Consider the following 19531-nt stretch of genomic DNA (forward strand, 5'->3'; position numbering starts at 1 on the left):
ATGGCTGCACTTGAGTTGTACATGCCCAAAGTACCTATGCCCAAAGTACCTGTCATGATCTCCAAAGTACCATTTTTGCAAGTGGGTTCATCTTTGGGTATGCATCAGTAGCCTTGAGGAAATTGGAGTTTGTTATTCCACAATGGAAGACATCAAAGTAAACCAATGTAAAAAAATGCCATGCAATAGGAAAACCAGCATCTCAGTATTTACTTGGTGGATGTAACTAATTATATAGGTATATTGGGCCTACTGCTATAATTAATCTTCAATGCTACTGCTGACATGCCACAATCACCTTCACTAATGGTCTATGAAATTTTTTCAATTGTCTATGTAAATTTCTTTTTGTCATGCCCAGCTTGCTATGTATGTCCTTACTAATTGGGTGCCAAGTAATTTTGTGCATTATAGCATATCTTGTGAGCTTACTTTCCATGTAATAACCCTGCTCAGTAAGTGTCATTTTTAACGAAATATTCTTTGATTTCTAGTGGGGAAGAACAAACATGGTGGGGATGGCTGCAGTCAGCAAAAGAGAAGGTTGTGTCACAGTCTTCTGAGGTACTGGAGTTTGTCAAGAATGACATTGATGAGTTTCGGAAGGTGGTTTCAGAGGAAGCATCCACAGTTGTCTCTTCAACTGCCACTGCCCTAAAAACAAAGCTCAAGGTAATAATTTTTTTGCTTAGTTGAATTATTTGTACCTAAAATATTTAAATTTATAATATTATTTTGCCTATTTAGTGTTGTACTATTGAAGATAAAATTTAATTTGTCAAAAATCCATTGTTTGCTATTTTTGTTTCTTAAAAAAATATTAATACAACTTGAACAAGTTTATTGGTCTTCATTGGTAGCTTACTTAAAAATTTCACAAGATCTTGGATTTTTATCACATCAATCTCTAATCCATCTAAATTTACCCACATAAAAAGTTGGAAAAAGTATTCCATAAATTTGTTGATGAAACTTTTAGTGGTTAGAAACTTTATTGATGATGTTTAGTGGTTAGAAACTTTATTGATGATGTTTAGTGGTTAGAAACTTTATTGAAACTTTATGAAATAAATTTATTGATGAGTCCACATTCTTGCATAATTATCAAGCTGTGACATAATTGTTGCCCCCCACAAAACCCGTTAATAGAAATAATTTTGAATTTTGTTAAAAATAATGTTGCTGGAAATCATTAAATTGATATACACGCAGCTGGATGAGGATGACAGTACTGCTGCCAACGTGAAGAAGAGCGTCAGTGGCTTCCTATCACACGTTGCGGATGTTTTCACGCCTCCTCCTAATGATGAAGACGAGGAAGCATTTGTTATTGCCAACCACCAGCCTGTGATGATCTCCAAGCTTGAGGTATCATATGGGATTAATTTGTTCTCTAATCAAGTTATGCCCAATATCTTACTGGTTGTAGAATTGTAGAGTAAGATTTGTTTTTTGTTTCATGAGTACTGATTTGGATTGTTGTTATTGTTGCAATTAGCATTGAAATGCACCTTCAAACGCACTTGATCTCCATCAGATTCTGGGAGCTTGAGAGTGATCAATGTGCACGCTAATTGTTTGATTATTGTGTTCAAACTTACAGTAGAGTGCTGGAGATTGTTGTTTGAATTCAGTCTTATTTATTGAATACCGTATGTATTGTGATTTGGGGTAAATACAGTAGAAAAGACTAGAGAATCCTGATAATTGTGAGTATAATATCCTTCAGAAAAATGGATTATGCTCATAATTACAAGTTTACTATGTTTTGAGGGTAGTTACTTGAAATGTATAATGATATATATGCTAAATGATAATTTGTACTGGAATTTTTGACTGCAATTGTTCATATTTTTCAGGCAGCGGTATATGCCTCCATTCAGGATCCAGATGTATTTTTAGAAGATCCTAAGGATGAGGCAGATTATTCTGCCTGGCTTGAATCTTTTGATTTGAAAGAAAAACAAATTGAGATTGCAGATCTACTCGTCACATGCAAGCCTCTTCATAAACATTTCTCCAACCTCGTTCCTCAACAGGTTATTTAGCTTGTATTAAAGCTCTCATTCATTTTTGAAAGCCATTAAATTATAAGAAATTTGGCTGCTGGAAAACTTCCCATATTTTCAGCTTCATTGTAATTATTTCTAACTATGGGAAAGATAAGTTGTTAGTGACAAAATTTCAACGATCATGCCAAGACTAGGTCATGCCCTCTCATATTCTATGGTCTAATACAGAGTAACTTGATGAAGAAGTGACTGACATGGCTCAATGCAATCGTGAATTTAGATGTTCAAAAATTTGCTTAAAAATTTATGTACGGATTTGTTTTTTTTTTTCAAATGTTTGTAAAATAGCTTCACAATTCCAAGGATGTTTTTCACATGCTTTGATAGGAATAAATAAATTATAATAAGTATTCTTAGTTGGTTTCTCTCAAGTTGTGCTATTTTAGTGCTTTTATAAATGATCTTGGAAATGGGCAGGTTTCTACACTCTGTAATATTTTATTACTCAATAATCTCATCAATATATCAATAATCTCATGGTTCAATAATCTCATGTATGATCAGGTTATAGACACAGTATTATTCTAATGCTTGTATAAATAATGACAAATATGCTCGTATAAATAATTAGGACAACATGGCTCAGGTCTCGCACACGCTGTTCTGGCACCGCTACTTCTACCTCGTGCATCGTCTGGAGCAGCAGCAAGAGAAGCGCCAGCAGATCACCAGTAGAGTCTCTAGCTCACCTCAGGAAGATTCCCTTCTCTGGGAGGAAGGTAACGTACTAGGCGACAATTCTGATCACTTGTTTTATTTTAGCTAGAATGAGGCTATTTTTATGACAATTTAACTCGTTGAGTAGAAAAAGTGATCCTAAGCAATTAGATCAATATTCCTACCATAGCTTGTCGTCTACCAAAACAATTATTCAACATAATTGAAAATTGTTCATCTGGCTTTTTTGGTATCATCTTTGAATGCATTTATCAATTGATTCTTATCAATTGGGTGTTGCTGGTACTATTTGAATTATGTATTTAATTTTACAATATGGCATTCAGAAACGTGATGCTCCCTTGTGTGCTTGTTATTGGTCATGAATATCTTGTGTGGTCACAAATAGTGATTTCTAAATTTGTGATGTACTTACTGCTTGAAGTCTTACTGGCAATGACCTCCTCTGTCGGGATTTAGTATAGAATAGAAGTGTCGGCATTGAAGAAATAGGCCCAAGGCGTGAGCTATGAAATGTTTAAATTCTTACCTAAAATTGATTTTTTTGGAAGGTTGAATTATTCATTCATGTGTGCTGCCATGTTCTGTCCACCTGCCTGCGTGACAAGCTCTGTGCATATTCCCGCTGCAGACGAGCCTATCGGACCTGAGGTTGACATCCCCGAAGACGTCCAGACGCAGCTACTACAGCAGTACGAGCAGGAGCTTATGACAGCCTCCACCACTGCCACTGCAACCACTGGCCCTGCAACCACTGCCCCCGTCACCACCGCCCCCACCAGAAGCGCTCCTGATGCTGATAAATCCTCGACCACTGCCGGTCCTCACACCGAGCAGCCAAAGTCCACGATCACCGAGGAGCTGTTATCCCCAACTTCCGATCCAAGTGTCCCCGCAGAGACGCCATCTCAGATAATGCGACAAGCTGCAACCAAGAAGAACAAATCAAAGAGCGCAAAGCAAAGAGGTACTAAGACAACGCCGGGTTCCAGCGCGAGCTCGTCCCCTGTTAAAAGTTTGAGCAGTAAGTTCCTATTGATGGGGAAGCCTGATAATTTCTTCAGGTATTCATCTCGCACTGAAAGTATACCTCATGAACTACGCTATTCTATCACAGCGGACATGAACACTAACTCTCCTCCTTATGATATGACTAACAAGAGCGCGGTAGCTCTCATGGAAGACGACATTGATGTTGATCTGCATGACTTGAACTGTCATCGCATTGATGGTGTCGAGCGGTCATCTCTTTCTTCAGGTAATCTTGTACCTCCTTGTGATGATGGTGCTGCTCCTGCATGGCTTATTCCTACGCCAGCCGTCTCACTAAACAACCCAGCATGATTCTCTTCAAGTCCTTCTGCCTTTAACACTAGACTGACTGCATAACTTTAATTCGTAGATAGTAACATAGTTACAGTTCTACCTATTACAGCCCAGCAAGGGATAAGTGCCTGGTTCTTTCATGTTAGATGATCGAGTGGCTCATTAATCTCTTCATTTGGTGATTATTATTTTTGCCAGCAGTTGGTGTTGATTTTTAGGAGCTGTGACTTTCAGGGATTTTGTGTGATAATTCGTGCCAGAAAATACACTACAGTCAAAACTGATGGAATAGACACTACTATCATTGATGAAGTATGAAGTATGAGAGATGTCTCGTTATGTACATACTATAGATACTCCATATTCTAGGCAAAATAATTCTATTCACACACAGGTATCTATTCTTTCATAATTGACTATTTTCTCACAAAATTAAAAATATTTTTTCGATGGTATTTGCTGGTTAGCTCCACAAAAGAGTTTCATACGATCCACATTGTGGTCTCATATACGAAGCTTATTTGTATGCTGCATTTGTTGTTTGTTTTCGAATAACAATAATTGGATATTCGCAATTTCTAGAATGTTGAGAGTCGATTTCAAAATTTTTTTCCTCATGTTGCAGTGTGTACCTAAATTCACGAATTTGAGTAACATTTAACAAATATTTGAATGACTAGCAAGCTGCTACTAAATTTAAGACTAAGGAATATGTCAGAGCTCTTAGAAGATTGACACCGGATAAATACTTTGCCTCCAAAAGTAAACAGATTGGTTCTTTAGTTGCTTTTAAGAGTTCTAAATTTGTTTTTAGGTGACATCTCTCGGTTTGATATGGTTTTACCTTTTCTGCTGCGTGGCGTTGTGGTGCAGCGCAAGTGTTGTTTTAATTTTTTTTATTCTGTGTAATATAAAAACCAGTAATTTATTATCAAGAGTTTAAAAGCAGAAAAAACTTCAAGAATATTTGTTGTAACCGTTTCAGAGAGCAGCTTCGTCGTCAGTTCAAAATACAATAACAGATTTATATTCAAAATGTCTTTTAAATTTACTCAGAGTAAAAGGACAAGTAACGTTATTACTATTCTGCTGATTATTTAAATAGGATAAGATTTGAACTAAGCTTTTTTTGACAGGGTTTTTTTATAAAAATAAACAAGGATTCCAAAATCGTCAGATCTGAAGCCTCGGGGGTGGTAGCTGAAGTGTTAAAATCGCTGCAGTTTCTTTGATTATAAATTCTTGTTCAATTTGCTATTTTGATCTACAAATTTTCTATCCTTAGATTTTTCAAAGCATGTTATCACCTTCCTGTGTATCACCTTTGACAGATTGGTAGGTAGTTTTCAAGTAAATGAAGATATCAACCTTGTAATAGGGTGACGTAAATTTTAATGATGGTCACTTCTCACATTACTATTTCTTACCTATAATACTGCATTCTATAATAATATAATAATGTAGGTATAATATTACCTTTTTACCTTTAATATTGGCAGTTATCGCCTAAAACCGTCCCATTTTGTATTGACTGATAACCATCTCGAAAATAGCTGGTCTTCATTTTATTCTGAATGTGGTGTGATATATATATTTAAAACTTCAATTAATCATAGATCTTAATAAAACTGCAGAAGGATTTAGTCCTTGTATTTCAATTCCGTCCACAAGAAAACGGAAGCGGACCCTGTTATAGCCAAAGGCACGAACCGACCTGCTGTTGCCTTACAGGATGACTATTGTGAATATATTAAAATTACTATATATTTACATAATTTTTCTATGTTGACGTAGCCGACAGCAACGAAGATGAGTGGGAGAAGGTGGAGGCGACTGACGAGAGCGACAGCGGAATGGCGTCCATCGAGGGCGGCGGGTCGCCCGCTACTGACCGGCCTGCCTCGGAGAAACCCAAGGTATATACATAGAATCTCATTCATTACGTGACCTTTAATTGAACAATTAACAACCTCGATTTTTTGTATTTTTTCTTAGATGAAATATTATATAACAAACTTCGAAATGTTATTCTAAACCTAAAAAAAGTTACATTTGGTCAAAATTTGATCAGTTGCATAGTCTTCATTCGTAGAATTTGTTGCTCTGCGCAATCTTGTTTGAGTGAAGTAATTCGTTATGACATTTAATCAGAAGTAGTATAAAATGTATAAATTTTAAATTAGAAGGTTCTTATTGTTCACTAATTTCCAGGGTGAAGATTGGGAGACATGGGAGTAATATAAATTTACCAGAAACCTGCTCAACCTAAGTTGTCTGGGACCCATACACTCGCTCTGAACGGCGCAGGAAAACCTCGCTGTTATTGCTCACTAAGGCGCACTAACTTAACAAATTCAAACCTTCCCCACGAATTGAAGGCAAGCAAGTATCGTGCAAACCTGGCTGCGCTATATAACCTTATCAAGAAACGAGGCAGAGGGCAAAAGTAAAATGGCCTTGCTGGAAGACTGGCCGATCTGTCAGTAGCTCTGCACCTACCAAACCTGGAGATTTTAATTGTATTCGTCTGATTACATTCGATACCATTTTATGAAAAATTTTACCGTTATTATCGGAGTATTTTGCTCTTCTACTCGTTCGGTGGTCAGAATGATTTCTTATGTCTGGGTGATTTTCAACATAATTGACGTTACTATATCTTCTTGTGGGTCAGTGCTCACACCATAGACTCACTCAGATTATTAATAATGTTGAGGAAAGTAAAATAAACATTTATATCAGTAATTAGTTCCGTGTGTATGCAAAGAGTACGTTAATTTGTTGGGTTTCCGTTGGGGTTACAAAACGAAAATTCATGCGGGTAAGAACAGATTTATATCTTCAACTCAGACGCTCATGAAAGCCGTCCTTGAACACAAGGATGTATTTATCAAAGCAGTTTAAGTTTAACAGTCGTTGCATCCAATTTAGATTTCAATAACACTGTAGTTAATCGATACAGGAGTACATATGCCTGCAATGATAGGCCTCTAGTGCAGGTTTTTACAGTTCTAGCAAATTTATCACTATATTTTCTATAATCTATTTCCAGGTAATACCAAACGAAAATAATCTGTAGTTATTTCTGACGATGTCTGCCGGTAATGACGCTTAAGTGGCGTTCATAAGTGGTTTATATGAGAACTACAAGGGGGCTTAGATGTCGGAACACTGTCGTCTTGTGGCCGATTGCTCCGCTGTTGCTCAGGAACATAATTGGACGCGAATGAAGTTTATCTGAATCTCGCATGATTCTGATTCCCGGAGCCTCACAAATTGCTACTTATTGTAGATTTCCTTCCGATTGAGTGAACCTTAATTTGTTGCTAAGCATGGGCAGCGTACGAAATTTGTGTCGATTGTTATTTGTTGGACCAATAAATCCTGTAATCCGCGTTATTTCTGTCATACTGCGATGAAGAATTTGTTGAGAAATTAATGGGCAATTATCTGCCAAGACGCCAAGACGAATTTCCACTTGGGCAAAGACATGATTATTGTTCTATTATACTTTTTCTTCACGTCGGTTTCAAGCATAGTGAGTCAAAACAATGTTTTAATTAATATTTATACATTATATTCATGCTTATCTCTGGCCACTCCGGCTCTCGTACCAGAGAAGTTTTTACTATTTGACTTTTAGTATCTTGCTAATTTTCATTTTACTTCCAACAAAGGCAACTAGCTTCGTATACTGGGCTTCGTCTCTACGCCATGTTTAACTTGCTCTTGCTTTCGTATTCCAAACTTGGTGCAGAACATTTTGCGGGCTTCCTAGCGTAAAGTGCTAGCAACGAACCACATTCTTTTGTGGTTTGTTGTCTCCCAGTCTATGGCTTTAATGCTCGTTTACGTCTGTCTTATAATAGAATAAATACATCATTGCCAACTCATTTTATTGTGGGAAAACCCAATTTTGCTTTCTGTAAAAAAATGATTTACCTGTATGTTTCGGAAACCATTGTTCAATAGCACAACTCGTTGCTTAGATTAACATTTATTTTTTACGTACCCGATGGCCGAAAGTTTTATTCATTCGAGCTGCTCCTTTTTTTTAGAAGCTCGTAGTGTGTTCTTATTCTATGGTATACAATTACGCTGTATTCGTACATAATTTTGAGCAATTAACTTGTATAAGAGGAATAATGCGTAGAAGCCCTCTACTTTGTCAGGTTCCTCATTCATGTTTTTTGTTAGCGAAAATAGTTGGGCAAAAAGGTAACATTGAGCAGGTTGCAGATTGTGAACGTTGGGTGAAGTATACTCTTCCTGAATTCACTCGAGTAAATTTTGGTGGAAACTCCACTCTGCTCACGATAATCATAGGCTTTCATTCGGCTGAAAATTGTTTAAGTTCAAAAAGTTTACGTACTCGGTGACTTCCTCCAACCTCACTATCAGAGAAATTACATGTGCTATCTTGCGGTCCTGTTATTCCAGCGCTAATAATTTGTTTTTAATAATTGTAAGTTTATTACGTTGTAGCGTGTTGTTTGCACATCACTACCCGCTAGCAAACTTTAATGCGACAATTGCGCCTTTATATATTCTTTTTTATTACTTTAGTATTGTGCTACACTTATTCGAATTTATCTCATAAGATCAAATTAGAGATTTCAAATCCATACCTAGTTTAATTGCTTTCTAAAGTCTTCTTTGTTATTTGTGTGTGTTTCTTGTTTTTGTTACTAATGTCTGATTTTTCAAGAACTATAGGATGACTTATTTTAGTTTGAATCTCTGCTGAGGTGGCAGTCCCGTGTAATTTGTGTAATGAATTGTCCCAGACTTCTAGCTTGGGTAAGAGATTTAAATTAGTTAAAAGATCTCTCGTCGTGAAGTTACTGCATTTTTGAGTCATGTGACTGATACCAAGTAAGCTCCAAGCAAGTTGCGACGATATCGAGGCTATAATAATTTGATTTTATTTACAATTACCGAATAGCTCAGACAGTGATCAGATGTAAATAGGCTCGATTATTCTGTGCAATATTGTAAAGTCGTAACAGTTATTGATTCAAGGTAGGGAAGTTTGAATTACTTTTTAAAGGCAGGTCTTATGAGAACTAATGATCACAGCATACTATTCTTTGATAATTAATTCATCCTTTTCCTTCAAACTCTGAACTTTAGAATGGGAAATATAGTTTTTTTCCGCCATGGTAAGCTAGTGCGCTATTCTCTCATACAATGTCTTGATAACAATTGCAATGTAACGAGGGCTTTTTCGTGATGTTGAATACGCATTTGGTTATATTGAACTCGTGTTTTCTTTTATCTTTTTTTCTATAGAACATAATTGCATATTATAACTGCATCACTACCACCATACTCCACCCCACTGCATCACACTCCACCCTACAGCATCACACTCCACCCCACAGCATCACACTCCACTCCACAGCATCACACTCCACACAATTTTAAGTAACATTCAACAAGTATATTGGCTCTATGAAAAGAGTGTAAATGTTGTGATATATGCGCAGGGAAAAGTAACATACGTTGTTATTACATTTGTACTGCGTCAATAAAATCTCAAAACAATCGCAACAGAGCAGCATTTATAGCAAGCGTCTAAAAGTAACATAATGTCGTGAATTTACGGATACGTATGAAAGGGTAGTATGATAAAAATAACCCTGTATCAATCATTGCATTTCACAATTTCAGAACACGAAAAACAAACGTCACGATTGTGTAAAAGAACATTAAACATTCCATATCTTAACTAGAACGTAATTAATTTTCAAGTAAATTTCTTCCCTATCGCTCGACACAAACAACTACATGCATGTAGAGCTTAGTGTTGGCTCATGCATAACTACTTAAATTCTAGCTGATTAGCCTGAAGGAGTATCAGTTGAAATTTAATAACTGCGTTCAATCCATCGCATCTAAAACTATCTTCATGTTCCTAGGAAGCCTCTTTCGAAGAGGGCGATCATTACAGCGGGATGTTAGCATGCTTCTTGGCAGGATTAGAGAGCTTCTTATTGGCTAGCTTGTCAAGGTCTTCACAGATGCGGCGACGCGTGCTGCTCGGCTCAATGATATCGTCAACGAAACCTGACCAATACATACATTAATTATAGGCTTACGGCGCTTCAGTTCAGTGGAACAATTAATTCATATTGAAGAGTCAATTCATAAAAAAAATGATAATCACAAGATAACCATCATTCTCAATATCATCAAGCCTAATTAATTATCAGGGAATCGCAACATAATACCCGCGAGGTTAAAATTTAATAATAAATGCAGACATGATTAGAGTACCTCTGAGAGCCGCAGGGAAGGGATTGCTGAACTTATCGATGTATTCCTGCTCGTATTTCTGGGCGTCAGCGTGGCCGCGGTAAAGAATAGACACAGCGCCCTTGGCACCCATCACCGCAATCTGGAAAAGTTTTTGTTGTGATACAGAACAACATCCCAATACTTTTATTAGTTCTTCATGTTATACAGAATAACATTCCAATAATTTTATTAGTTCTTGTTATACAGAACACCCTCCCAATACTTTTATTATTTCTCGTTTTTATATAAAATTACATCCAATACTTTTATTAGTTCTTGTTATTATAAAGAATTACATCCCAATGCTCTCGTTGGTTCTTCTGATACAGGAAAACTAGCCGATGCTCTTACATCGGTTCCTACCGTCTTACAAGAATCAATTAAATCTAGAAATTTTGTACTTGTTATCAGAAATGTGCGTATAAATTGATTCACAATACATCGAATAAAGTCACTTTATCAACACTATTGACTCTTCATGACGTATCATAAATCGTTCTGAAATAAGATCAACTTGCCTCAGCAGAGGGCCATGCATAGTTCATGTCGCCCCTCAGATGTTTAGACGACATGACATCATAAGCTCCACCGTAAGCTTTACGAGTTATGATGGTAATTTTGGGCACAGTCGCCTCGGCGTAAGCGAAGAGGAGTTTGGCGCCGTGTCGGATGATACCGCCATACTCCTGTGCAGTGCCCGGCAAGAAGCCAGGCACGTCCACGAACGTGATGATGGGGATGTTGAACGCGTCGCAAAAACGTACGAAGCGAGCGGCCTTCACTGACGCGTTGATGTCCAGGCATCCTAGATACGACACAAGTCAGGGTCCATCAGGAGAATGTTGTGGTGGTCATCGGAGAGCGAGACTTCTAGTTACGCTTTGAGCTCAGAAGTAGGTACTTATTTGAAGACGGTAACTATAGATTTGTACGATTTGTGATGCTTATATGGATAACAGATAAGTCACATTGACAATAAACTCAAGAAAAATGATCAATCAAAGCAGCTCTCCCTCTCGTATTTTTTTATATGCATCATATAAAAGCGGCTAACGAGTAATGTACTCGTTCCTTATACTATTATTATTACTAGAGCAGCGCGACTTGGTGACGTCATACGCAAACCAACAATGAGTCATAAGTAAACTTCTGAGTTACAGAGCTGTCCTAAGCCCTCCATATTTTCTAATTTTTACAAGATGGAGAAGACTTACTAAAGATTATGAATTTTGTTACTTCTACCCCAGTCAGAGTTCATTCACCGTTTTTTACGAGTTGAAATATTCTCAGTCTAGTATTGCTTCACATTTAACAGTACAACTGTATCCAAGTACTGTATTTAACAGTAATACTGTACCAAGTATTCAGCCTATGTACTGAATTTTAATTCAGTTAATCAATCGAAATTGCAAGACTATAAACGCATGGCAGACTCAAAAGCCCCCAATTCAGTGATCGGTTTAGTCTCACCTGCAGCGAACTTGGGTTGGTTGCCGACGATGCCAACTGATCTGCCGTTCATTCGCGCAAAGCCGATGATGATATTCTTGGCGAAGCTGGGCATGATCTCGAAGAACTGCCCCTCGTCGACCGTGCCCTGCACCACGTCAAGCATATTGTACGCCGCTGCCGAGTCCAGCGGGATCACCGTGTCCAGACCAGGCACTGGCCGGTCCCTGTAAGTATTTTTGGACGTTTTGAGAGGAAAACATTGGGATTTTCTACATTATTTAGCTGGTCACCGAACAACCCCCTGTAGGAAATTAAAAATTTATTATTAATGTAATCCGATTGTAAAAATAAAATTGCTTCTCGATTAAAAGGGCGGTTAAATTTACTTCTAATTCAGAAGGCATGTCAAAACTATTTTATTTTCCTCTTTACAGTCCTGAAAAAATCCATTTGATTTATTTTCCTCTTTACAGTCCTGAAAAAAATCCATTTGATTGGAGATGTAATCAAATTTACAAGGACCACGGCCGCAGCATGATTCAGATTTAGCATTAATATTGGCGGCCAAGAAAACTTTCAAATACTAACTGCGACAAATATTAAAGATACTGCTCTCGCCTGCGCAATTACTAGACTCTTCGGTAATCAGTAGCGCCTATATACGAGACCAGTAACACGTTGAATAGTTGCGGTTGGCATCAGAATGTTGTACTGGCCACTACTACTTGTAACAGTCACTAATAACGTACTGGCCGTTTATTTGCACAGCAAATACATTTTATATTACATTCAGTTCAATGGATCGTCGTTATATTTAGTTGAAAGAGCAAACAGGATACCATGGATCGTCAGCGCGGCGTACGGGCGCGGGATCTTGGTTGCTCTGAGGCAGGAAGCCGAGGAAGGACCTCAGGCTGAGCAAGGCGTCCACGTCGTTGTGGAAGGCGTTGTGAGCGACGCCTGAGATGGACGTGTGGGTCCTGGCGCCACCTAGTTCTTCCTGCAATGCATGGACAAATTCTCAGGGATTGTCGACTCTGGAGATTAATACATATTTTTATTAGAAGCCTTATTTTATACTGACACTGCCCATATGGATGATAAAAAAATCATAGATAAATTCATTAGAATACATCACTCAATAATATTGAAAACTTTTTAGTTGGAAAAAAAGCTAAAAATGAAGCATTAATCAGCGGTTACAACTAGCATTGTACGAAACTAAGTGGAAATACATAAATCTAACATTCATTGCCTAACAAACATCAAAAATTAAAAATATTCATAATAATTAACATTTATCAAGCATAAAAATAATAAAAAATTATTCATACTAATAATAAACAAATAAAAAAATGGATAAGCAAAGCAGAATCACATATACCTGCGTAACGTCTTCATTGGTGACAGTTTTGACGACATCAGGCCCCGTGACGAAGAGGTAGGAAGAATCTTGTACCATGAACGTGAAGTCGGTGAGAGCAGGGGAGTATACTGCTCCTCCAGCACACGGACCCATGATCACGCTGATCTGAACAAAATAAAAATACATTAGGATAGTTCTAGATTATTTAATGGGAGATTAACAAATTAAGTAATGTCTTTCTCCCATTGTCTGGGAGTAAGGCAATGGGACGATTTTGTATGCATTTCTCGAGACATCATGAATTCAAATTGATGCATAAAACTCTGGTTGGTCAGCAAATAATTTAAAATACTTTTCCACTTTGATAAGTAAAAAGGTTCTCTCAAAATGGGAGCTATTCCAACAAATAGAAATGTTAGATTTTTTCTTTTGAATTCAATATGAGATTTTCTAGGCATAGCTTATAGGTACTGCTTCTGATTAGAAATAATATGCATTTGAAAATTACTTTTTAAAGACATCACTTCCAAAGAACCCAGTGTCTTCGATGTTACACATGTACAATGAATTTCTAATTTTGTTTTCATATATAAAAAAATAATATAAAAAATTTTTTAATATATAAAAAAATTTAAATTCTCAAAATTATTTATTCTGTCAATTGATTCAAGCATTGTCTCCAACTTTAAGAACATGTGCAAAATTTCAGATCAATTGGACAGGTAGAAGTGTGTTAAATATCGATTATAAGATTTGTAGCAGACAAACAAACAAGAAGTAAAGTTAAAGAAAAGTGTTGTAATAATATGCATTTAAAAATTACTTTTTAAAGACAACACTTCTAAAGAGGGCAGTGTTTCCGATGTTACACATGAACAATGAATTTATTTTTTTCAAATATTAAAAAAATATTTTTCAAATTTCTTCAACATATAAAGATATTTTTTACAATTTTGTAAATTATTTATTCTGTCAATTGATTCAAGCATTGTCTCCAACTTTATGCCAGTGTGCAAAGTTTCAAATCGATGGGACAGGTAAAAGTGTGTTAAATATTGATAATAAGATTTGTAGCAGGCAAACAAACAACAAGAAGTGAAGTTAAAGAGAAGTGTTGTAAAAAGAACGCACTTGAGGTATGACGCCCGAGCTCATGACATTTCTCTGGAAGATGTCGGCATATCCTGCAAGAGATTCAACTCCCTCCTGAATGCGAGCTCCACCCGAGTCATTGAGTCCTACTAAAGGCGCACCAACGAGCAAAGCTTCATCCATGATCTGCACACCAAAACATATCAATGTTTAAATGTCAGTGACACTTGTTGTTTTTTAATACTTTGAGAGACCCTGAATAAATCTTAAAATTTTAAATAGAATTAAATGGACGAAAATAAGAAACAAACTATACTTGAATTTAATAAAACATCAATTTCTGCATATATGAAGCCATTTTATATTTTTTGCCAATGCAGGTAAACAAATTTTGGTCATCAGAAAATAATGAAAATATGGAGACAGGTTAGAACAGAGGCTGTGGTCTTGCAGCTCCTATGGCAGCAATTAGTACAGCAACATATAGCACTTAATAGCCTATACCATTATGCCTTCTAGCCCAAGGGAAGAAATACAAATTAATTGTGAAGTTTGGCATTGTTGGCCTCTCAACTTGTGCCCACTAATTAATAATAATTCTACAGTCACATAAGCTGACCTTACAAATTTTCTTTGCATGAATGGAAGAAAGAGAGCCTCCGATGACTGTAAAGTCTTGACTGAAAAGATAAGTCAGACGACCATTGATGAGGCCCCAGCCTGTCACCACGCTGTCACCAGGATACTGCAACATCAAAATAATATTGGAAATTAATAAATCTGGAATAGGATACAGAAATTTGCAAGTAACAACACAATCATTATAACATACCGTACCTACTATATTAAACATATACAAAACATCATGCGCAAAGAATACACAGAATGAGGGAAGTGAGATGGTTTTTTTATATATCCTGTTTGGAGGTAAAAACATTAAATATACTAATATTAACGGTATATTAAAGAGTGGTATAGAAAGCAAGTCTATGGGCACAGTTTGGCTAAAAGGATTAAATCATGGGTTAACAACCATTTACCTCTGACCAACCACTCCCAATATATTTAAACCACCGGCTTTAGTAATGTTTGGAAAATATTTGTTACTAAAACAAAGGACATAACCTAGAGCAAGTGTTGCAATGGAAGATGCTTCTTTGGGATATATTCATCATTCACTTTACTTGATCTATTTATGGTTTGGTTTAGGAAAGTCATTTCACCCGGTCATGTGTGATGAGCCCATTAAAAATATTTGAAAATACCAAGTGATTTGTGATGGAAGTAAACTAAAGTCAATTCAGGATATTTCATTTACATGCTATTGTCATTCAAGGCAGCCTGTTAGGAGAAAAAAAGCTTAACAAAATTCCTTATAAAATGGAAGACATTACAACAGATGTCCAAAAAGAGGTGATGTTGAATTCTGGATAAAAAAGGTGAATCAGAATCCTGCTGATAGTTTTTACAACATGGAAGATTTAATAACAATAGTTCAATTTACTTATCCCCAAATTATCAGATATTAATAAGACAAACATAAGAAGGAATTAAAATCCATTAATTCTATTTGAGTTACGTTTCATAGATATGAAGACTACCATATTCACAGTGATTACATTGCTTGCAATATGCCCTTAAGTACCTTATAGCTTTATGTTCAACAATAAAGATGAGCACCCAGGTTCTGGGAAGTATTTAAAAAATTGAAATAAATTGTACCTATATCCCAAGGTAGAATATTCTATTATGACACTCACTATATGTTAAGTCTTGGATTTTTAGTAATGAGTAGTTTCTAAACTTTACTAATGCTGGTGGTTAAAAAATATTGGGAGTGCTTTATCAACTGGGGGTAAATGGTCATTATTCCATGATTTAACCCTTATTTGAGTGTGTGGGCAATTGTTGAAGCATTATAGGTATTGTGGCTAGAATGAAATGTGCAGTAAGAAGATAATACACCTTGTCGAAATAAAATTTCACGACTGAGACATGTCATGGACAATAAAATTGACATAGTGACAGTAAGATTGCAAGTTTTTTCTGGAGAAAAAGAAAATGTTGCACACTTAGAAAAATTCCTGCCTACTAAAAATTCAGAATGAAAATTAGTACCATGCTAAATGTTTTAGTCAAATCTGCCATTTAAATAACTCCTCCATTGTTTAACTTTTTTCATCAATATTTTGTGTTGCAACCACTTTTTAAACCAGTGAATTTTTAGTGTAAAAAGACACTGATAAATGAAATGTACAAATTTTACATTTCTATTTGCCACTTTTGTCAGTGGCAATGTATAGTCAAAGTCTAGTATGTTTGTGCAAGAATGTAAGTGTTGGCATCACACTAATTGCGTGTGAATTAAGAGGAGCATATTGGTCAAAATCTATTTTCTATATTCAGGGATGGATCATCTCCAAACCTGGTACACATATGTAAAATCAAAATTCAAAAATGAAGACTATTTTGTTCTTGTGAACTTTTTGAAAAAAAAATGAAAGAAAAAGTGAAATTCATAGAAAACTGCCAAAAATGGGGTACTGTACTTTAGAAAATTTAATGCATCATACAACTTATGTGCCACAACAATGCCTGACATATCATTCGATTGGTAAAGACAATATCTAGCAATTGTCGAGCCACTTTTTCAATTTTTTTCTTGGTTCTCTTGTTATGATGATTTTTCTGAAAAATTTTGAATTTTCAAAATTTTCCCCCCAATCCCCTCTATTTTGGAATATATAATCCAAACTAAAACAAAATAAAAAAATGGCTCGACAATCGCTAGATCTTTTCATTACTAAACAAACGGTATATCTCTCATTGCTGTAGCTTCAAAAACTCTAGGAGGAGATAGGTTTGCTGTGAGAGCAGTAGGAGGTTTACAGGATAGCCGATAAACCGCAGACTGGCGGCGCGCTATGTAAAGGCATATAATGTAACTTGGATACCAAAGATAAGTGTTTTGTTCACTCGGAAGTCACTCAGCAATGCAGAGAACGACTGCATGCCACCTTCTAGCATGACAGCTTGTGGCTGACTGAGGTGCAAGGCCACAGACTGCACATTTATAGACCCTGGACAGAATTATTGTCATAGGGTTTTGTTAAGGGGCTCCACCACCCCCCACCTTTTGGGATCTGTTGTGAACGCACAAATCAACATACAGAGATGGTTTTTGTACTGATGGATAGGTCAGATTGTCAGCTTTAAGAGGAGACTAGAAACCGGAAAAGTAAAAATTCTTGCTTTTGACCAATTATAAATTAAATAAAAAATTAAAATTATAAAAATATAAACATAAAATAAAATAATAAATAAATAAAAAATTAGTAATAAATTGCATTGAAATTAAATTTTTTCTTGAATGTGTAATATGTGTCTTTGGGTAAAGCAATATTATTAATCCTATATATAGTGGAAGCATTTTTTTAGAGCACTAAATGAAAATAAGGAACCATGAAAGCTTAAATCCTGAAATTGAAGTCTATTCCCTCGCGGCTTAAAGGTATCATTAGGTCGCTTAACAAAAATGAAGTGATGAACATTGAGACCCTCCTGATCCTCAGTGCAGTGGGTTTAACTGGCCTGCATGTGGAGTGGATCAAATTAGACCTCTGGCGCATCTAAATTCTAAAGAAACCCCCAATCCTAGAATTCTATCACGGTCATGGGCAAATTCATTCCACCTCTGATTTTTTTTCAAATCAGAAGCTACCCATTAATTAGACAGTAATTCCCATGATTATGGCTAATTTAGCCCATTTTTAAGGCCCTTTTTGCCTAGAATTTCTATAGTTACAATAAAACTATGGTTTTCAACTGCAACTTTTGGAAAATTCTATCTTATATTCCAGATTGGATAACTAATGAGCAGGAATTTATTAATCTTGCAGTGGATTGTTTAGCCCAAAATTGTAATTTTATAACTTAACACTAAGATATTTCAGTTCCAATATAATATAAATCTAATGCAAGAAATGTGTTGTCTTGTGGTTTCAAACAGTCCAAGCCTAGGAGTTTCATGTAATAGGAGTCTAAGGTTTGATTGGAATTTAGTGGCTGCGTTATTTTTAATATTTTCAGTTTCCAGTTGATCAGATGAGGTTGCAAAGGACAATCTACAATTCAGTAATTTTGTTTTAGATGTAGATGTCTACTGGAATATTTGGGGTGTTAAAAATACACTCATCAAAGTTGGTTTTGTAAGAATTTTTATGAAAATTATGTTTGCTATGCATCTTGAAAATTGTGGGTGACACGGTGATGCATCTTGAACTCTTGAAGACTGTCAGCAATGCAACTTGGGAACTGTTGGTGGCATTTTTGGTCTACAAACATAAAAATTCACAACCCATTCATCAAACTCTGCACCCTGGGCAGTCTGTTTGAAGGTCTGCTTTTCAAAACTATCACAAAAAGACTTTCTAGGATTCTAGCCATCTATCAATGAGCCACTGTGCAGAGAGTGGATGAATATTGCAACTTTGCAAGATCTTTGGCGACGCTTCAGTAGCAAAATTTACGCCTTCAGAAGATCTTGCCAACACATTTTGATTGAAATTCTTGCATTTAATACATTTGTCAGTCTTTGGCCAACTATTTAGAAAAAAGTAAGGTTTCTGGTACGTTGGATGGATCAGGATGCAGTAAAGCTTGTCAAGAGATCAGTTGCGATGAGTTCCCACCAAAAAAATGTAAACAAAATCATAGTTGCGGTCACATTAGAGTGATCAGACTGCATCATTACATGTTCAGATGACACTTGCTGTACAATTGGACTGTTTTTAGGGTAAAATTAGTTATTTGGGGTAACACGTGCATGCAACCTTGTAAATAGTTTTTCATTACTCAGTGTAAATGGCTTTTCATAAAAATTGCCCAGCGACGTATCTTGAAAATGGTCGGCGACACTTTGGGCTTAAAAACCCATATATTGTCAATGCTGCTTCCACCTTCTGCACCCTGGCCAATGAGTTATCTATAATCTAGGTCCTCTTCTTTTTTGTGAGTACTATTCTATGGTCCATGAATACCTTACACTCTTACAGTGTATCCCATCATTGCCACCCAGGATTGATTGAGAGTCATGTGAAGGCAACAGAACTTACGTAACGCATACTTTTTTTTTATAGTTTTTCATTTCTCGATGCGTCCTTAAAGTGTCGGAATATACCGCGTTTACCCTAGGACTCAAAAATGAACTTGAGGGAGAGTCTAAAAAACTCTCTGCTTTGCCACT

General features: G+C 36.3%; 2 protein-coding genes across 2 annotated transcripts; one reads left to right on the forward strand and one right to left on the reverse strand.

Moving 5' to 3' along the window:
- On the forward strand, window positions 1–9337 carry LOC108679952 (BSD domain-containing protein 1-A). The gene is made up of 8 exons (XM_047882305.1): window positions 1–97; window positions 461–672; window positions 1213–1368; window positions 1860–2039; window positions 2659–2791; window positions 3382–3774; window positions 5871–5992; window positions 6288–9337. The coding sequence occupies exons 1-8, from the start codon at window positions 1–3 to the stop codon at window positions 6312–6314; spliced, it is 1320 nt and encodes a 439-aa protein (XP_047738261.1). The 3' UTR covers window positions 6315–9337.
- A 244-nt stretch (window positions 9338–9581) lies between these two features.
- Window positions 9582–15040, reverse strand: LOC108679960 (propionyl-CoA carboxylase beta chain, mitochondrial). The gene is made up of 8 exons (XM_018168709.2): window positions 14906–15040; window positions 14326–14472; window positions 13213–13359; window positions 12668–12828; window positions 11847–12052; window positions 10895–11181; window positions 10356–10476; window positions 9582–10145 (listed from the first exon to the last, which is right to left on the reverse strand). Exons 1-8 carry the CDS (start codon window positions 15038–15040, stop codon window positions 10024–10026), a joined length of 1326 nt encoding a protein of 441 aa, XP_018024198.1. The 3' UTR covers window positions 9582–10023.
- Between the last annotated feature and the right edge of the window lie 4491 nt (window positions 15041–19531).

This window comes from Hyalella azteca, unplaced genomic scaffold (assembly GCF_000764305.2).
Source record: "Hyalella azteca isolate HAZT.00-mixed unplaced genomic scaffold, Hazt_2.0.2 contig10132, whole genome shotgun sequence".
Lineage (NCBI taxonomy): Eukaryota > Metazoa > Arthropoda > Malacostraca > Amphipoda > Hyalellidae > Hyalella > Hyalella azteca.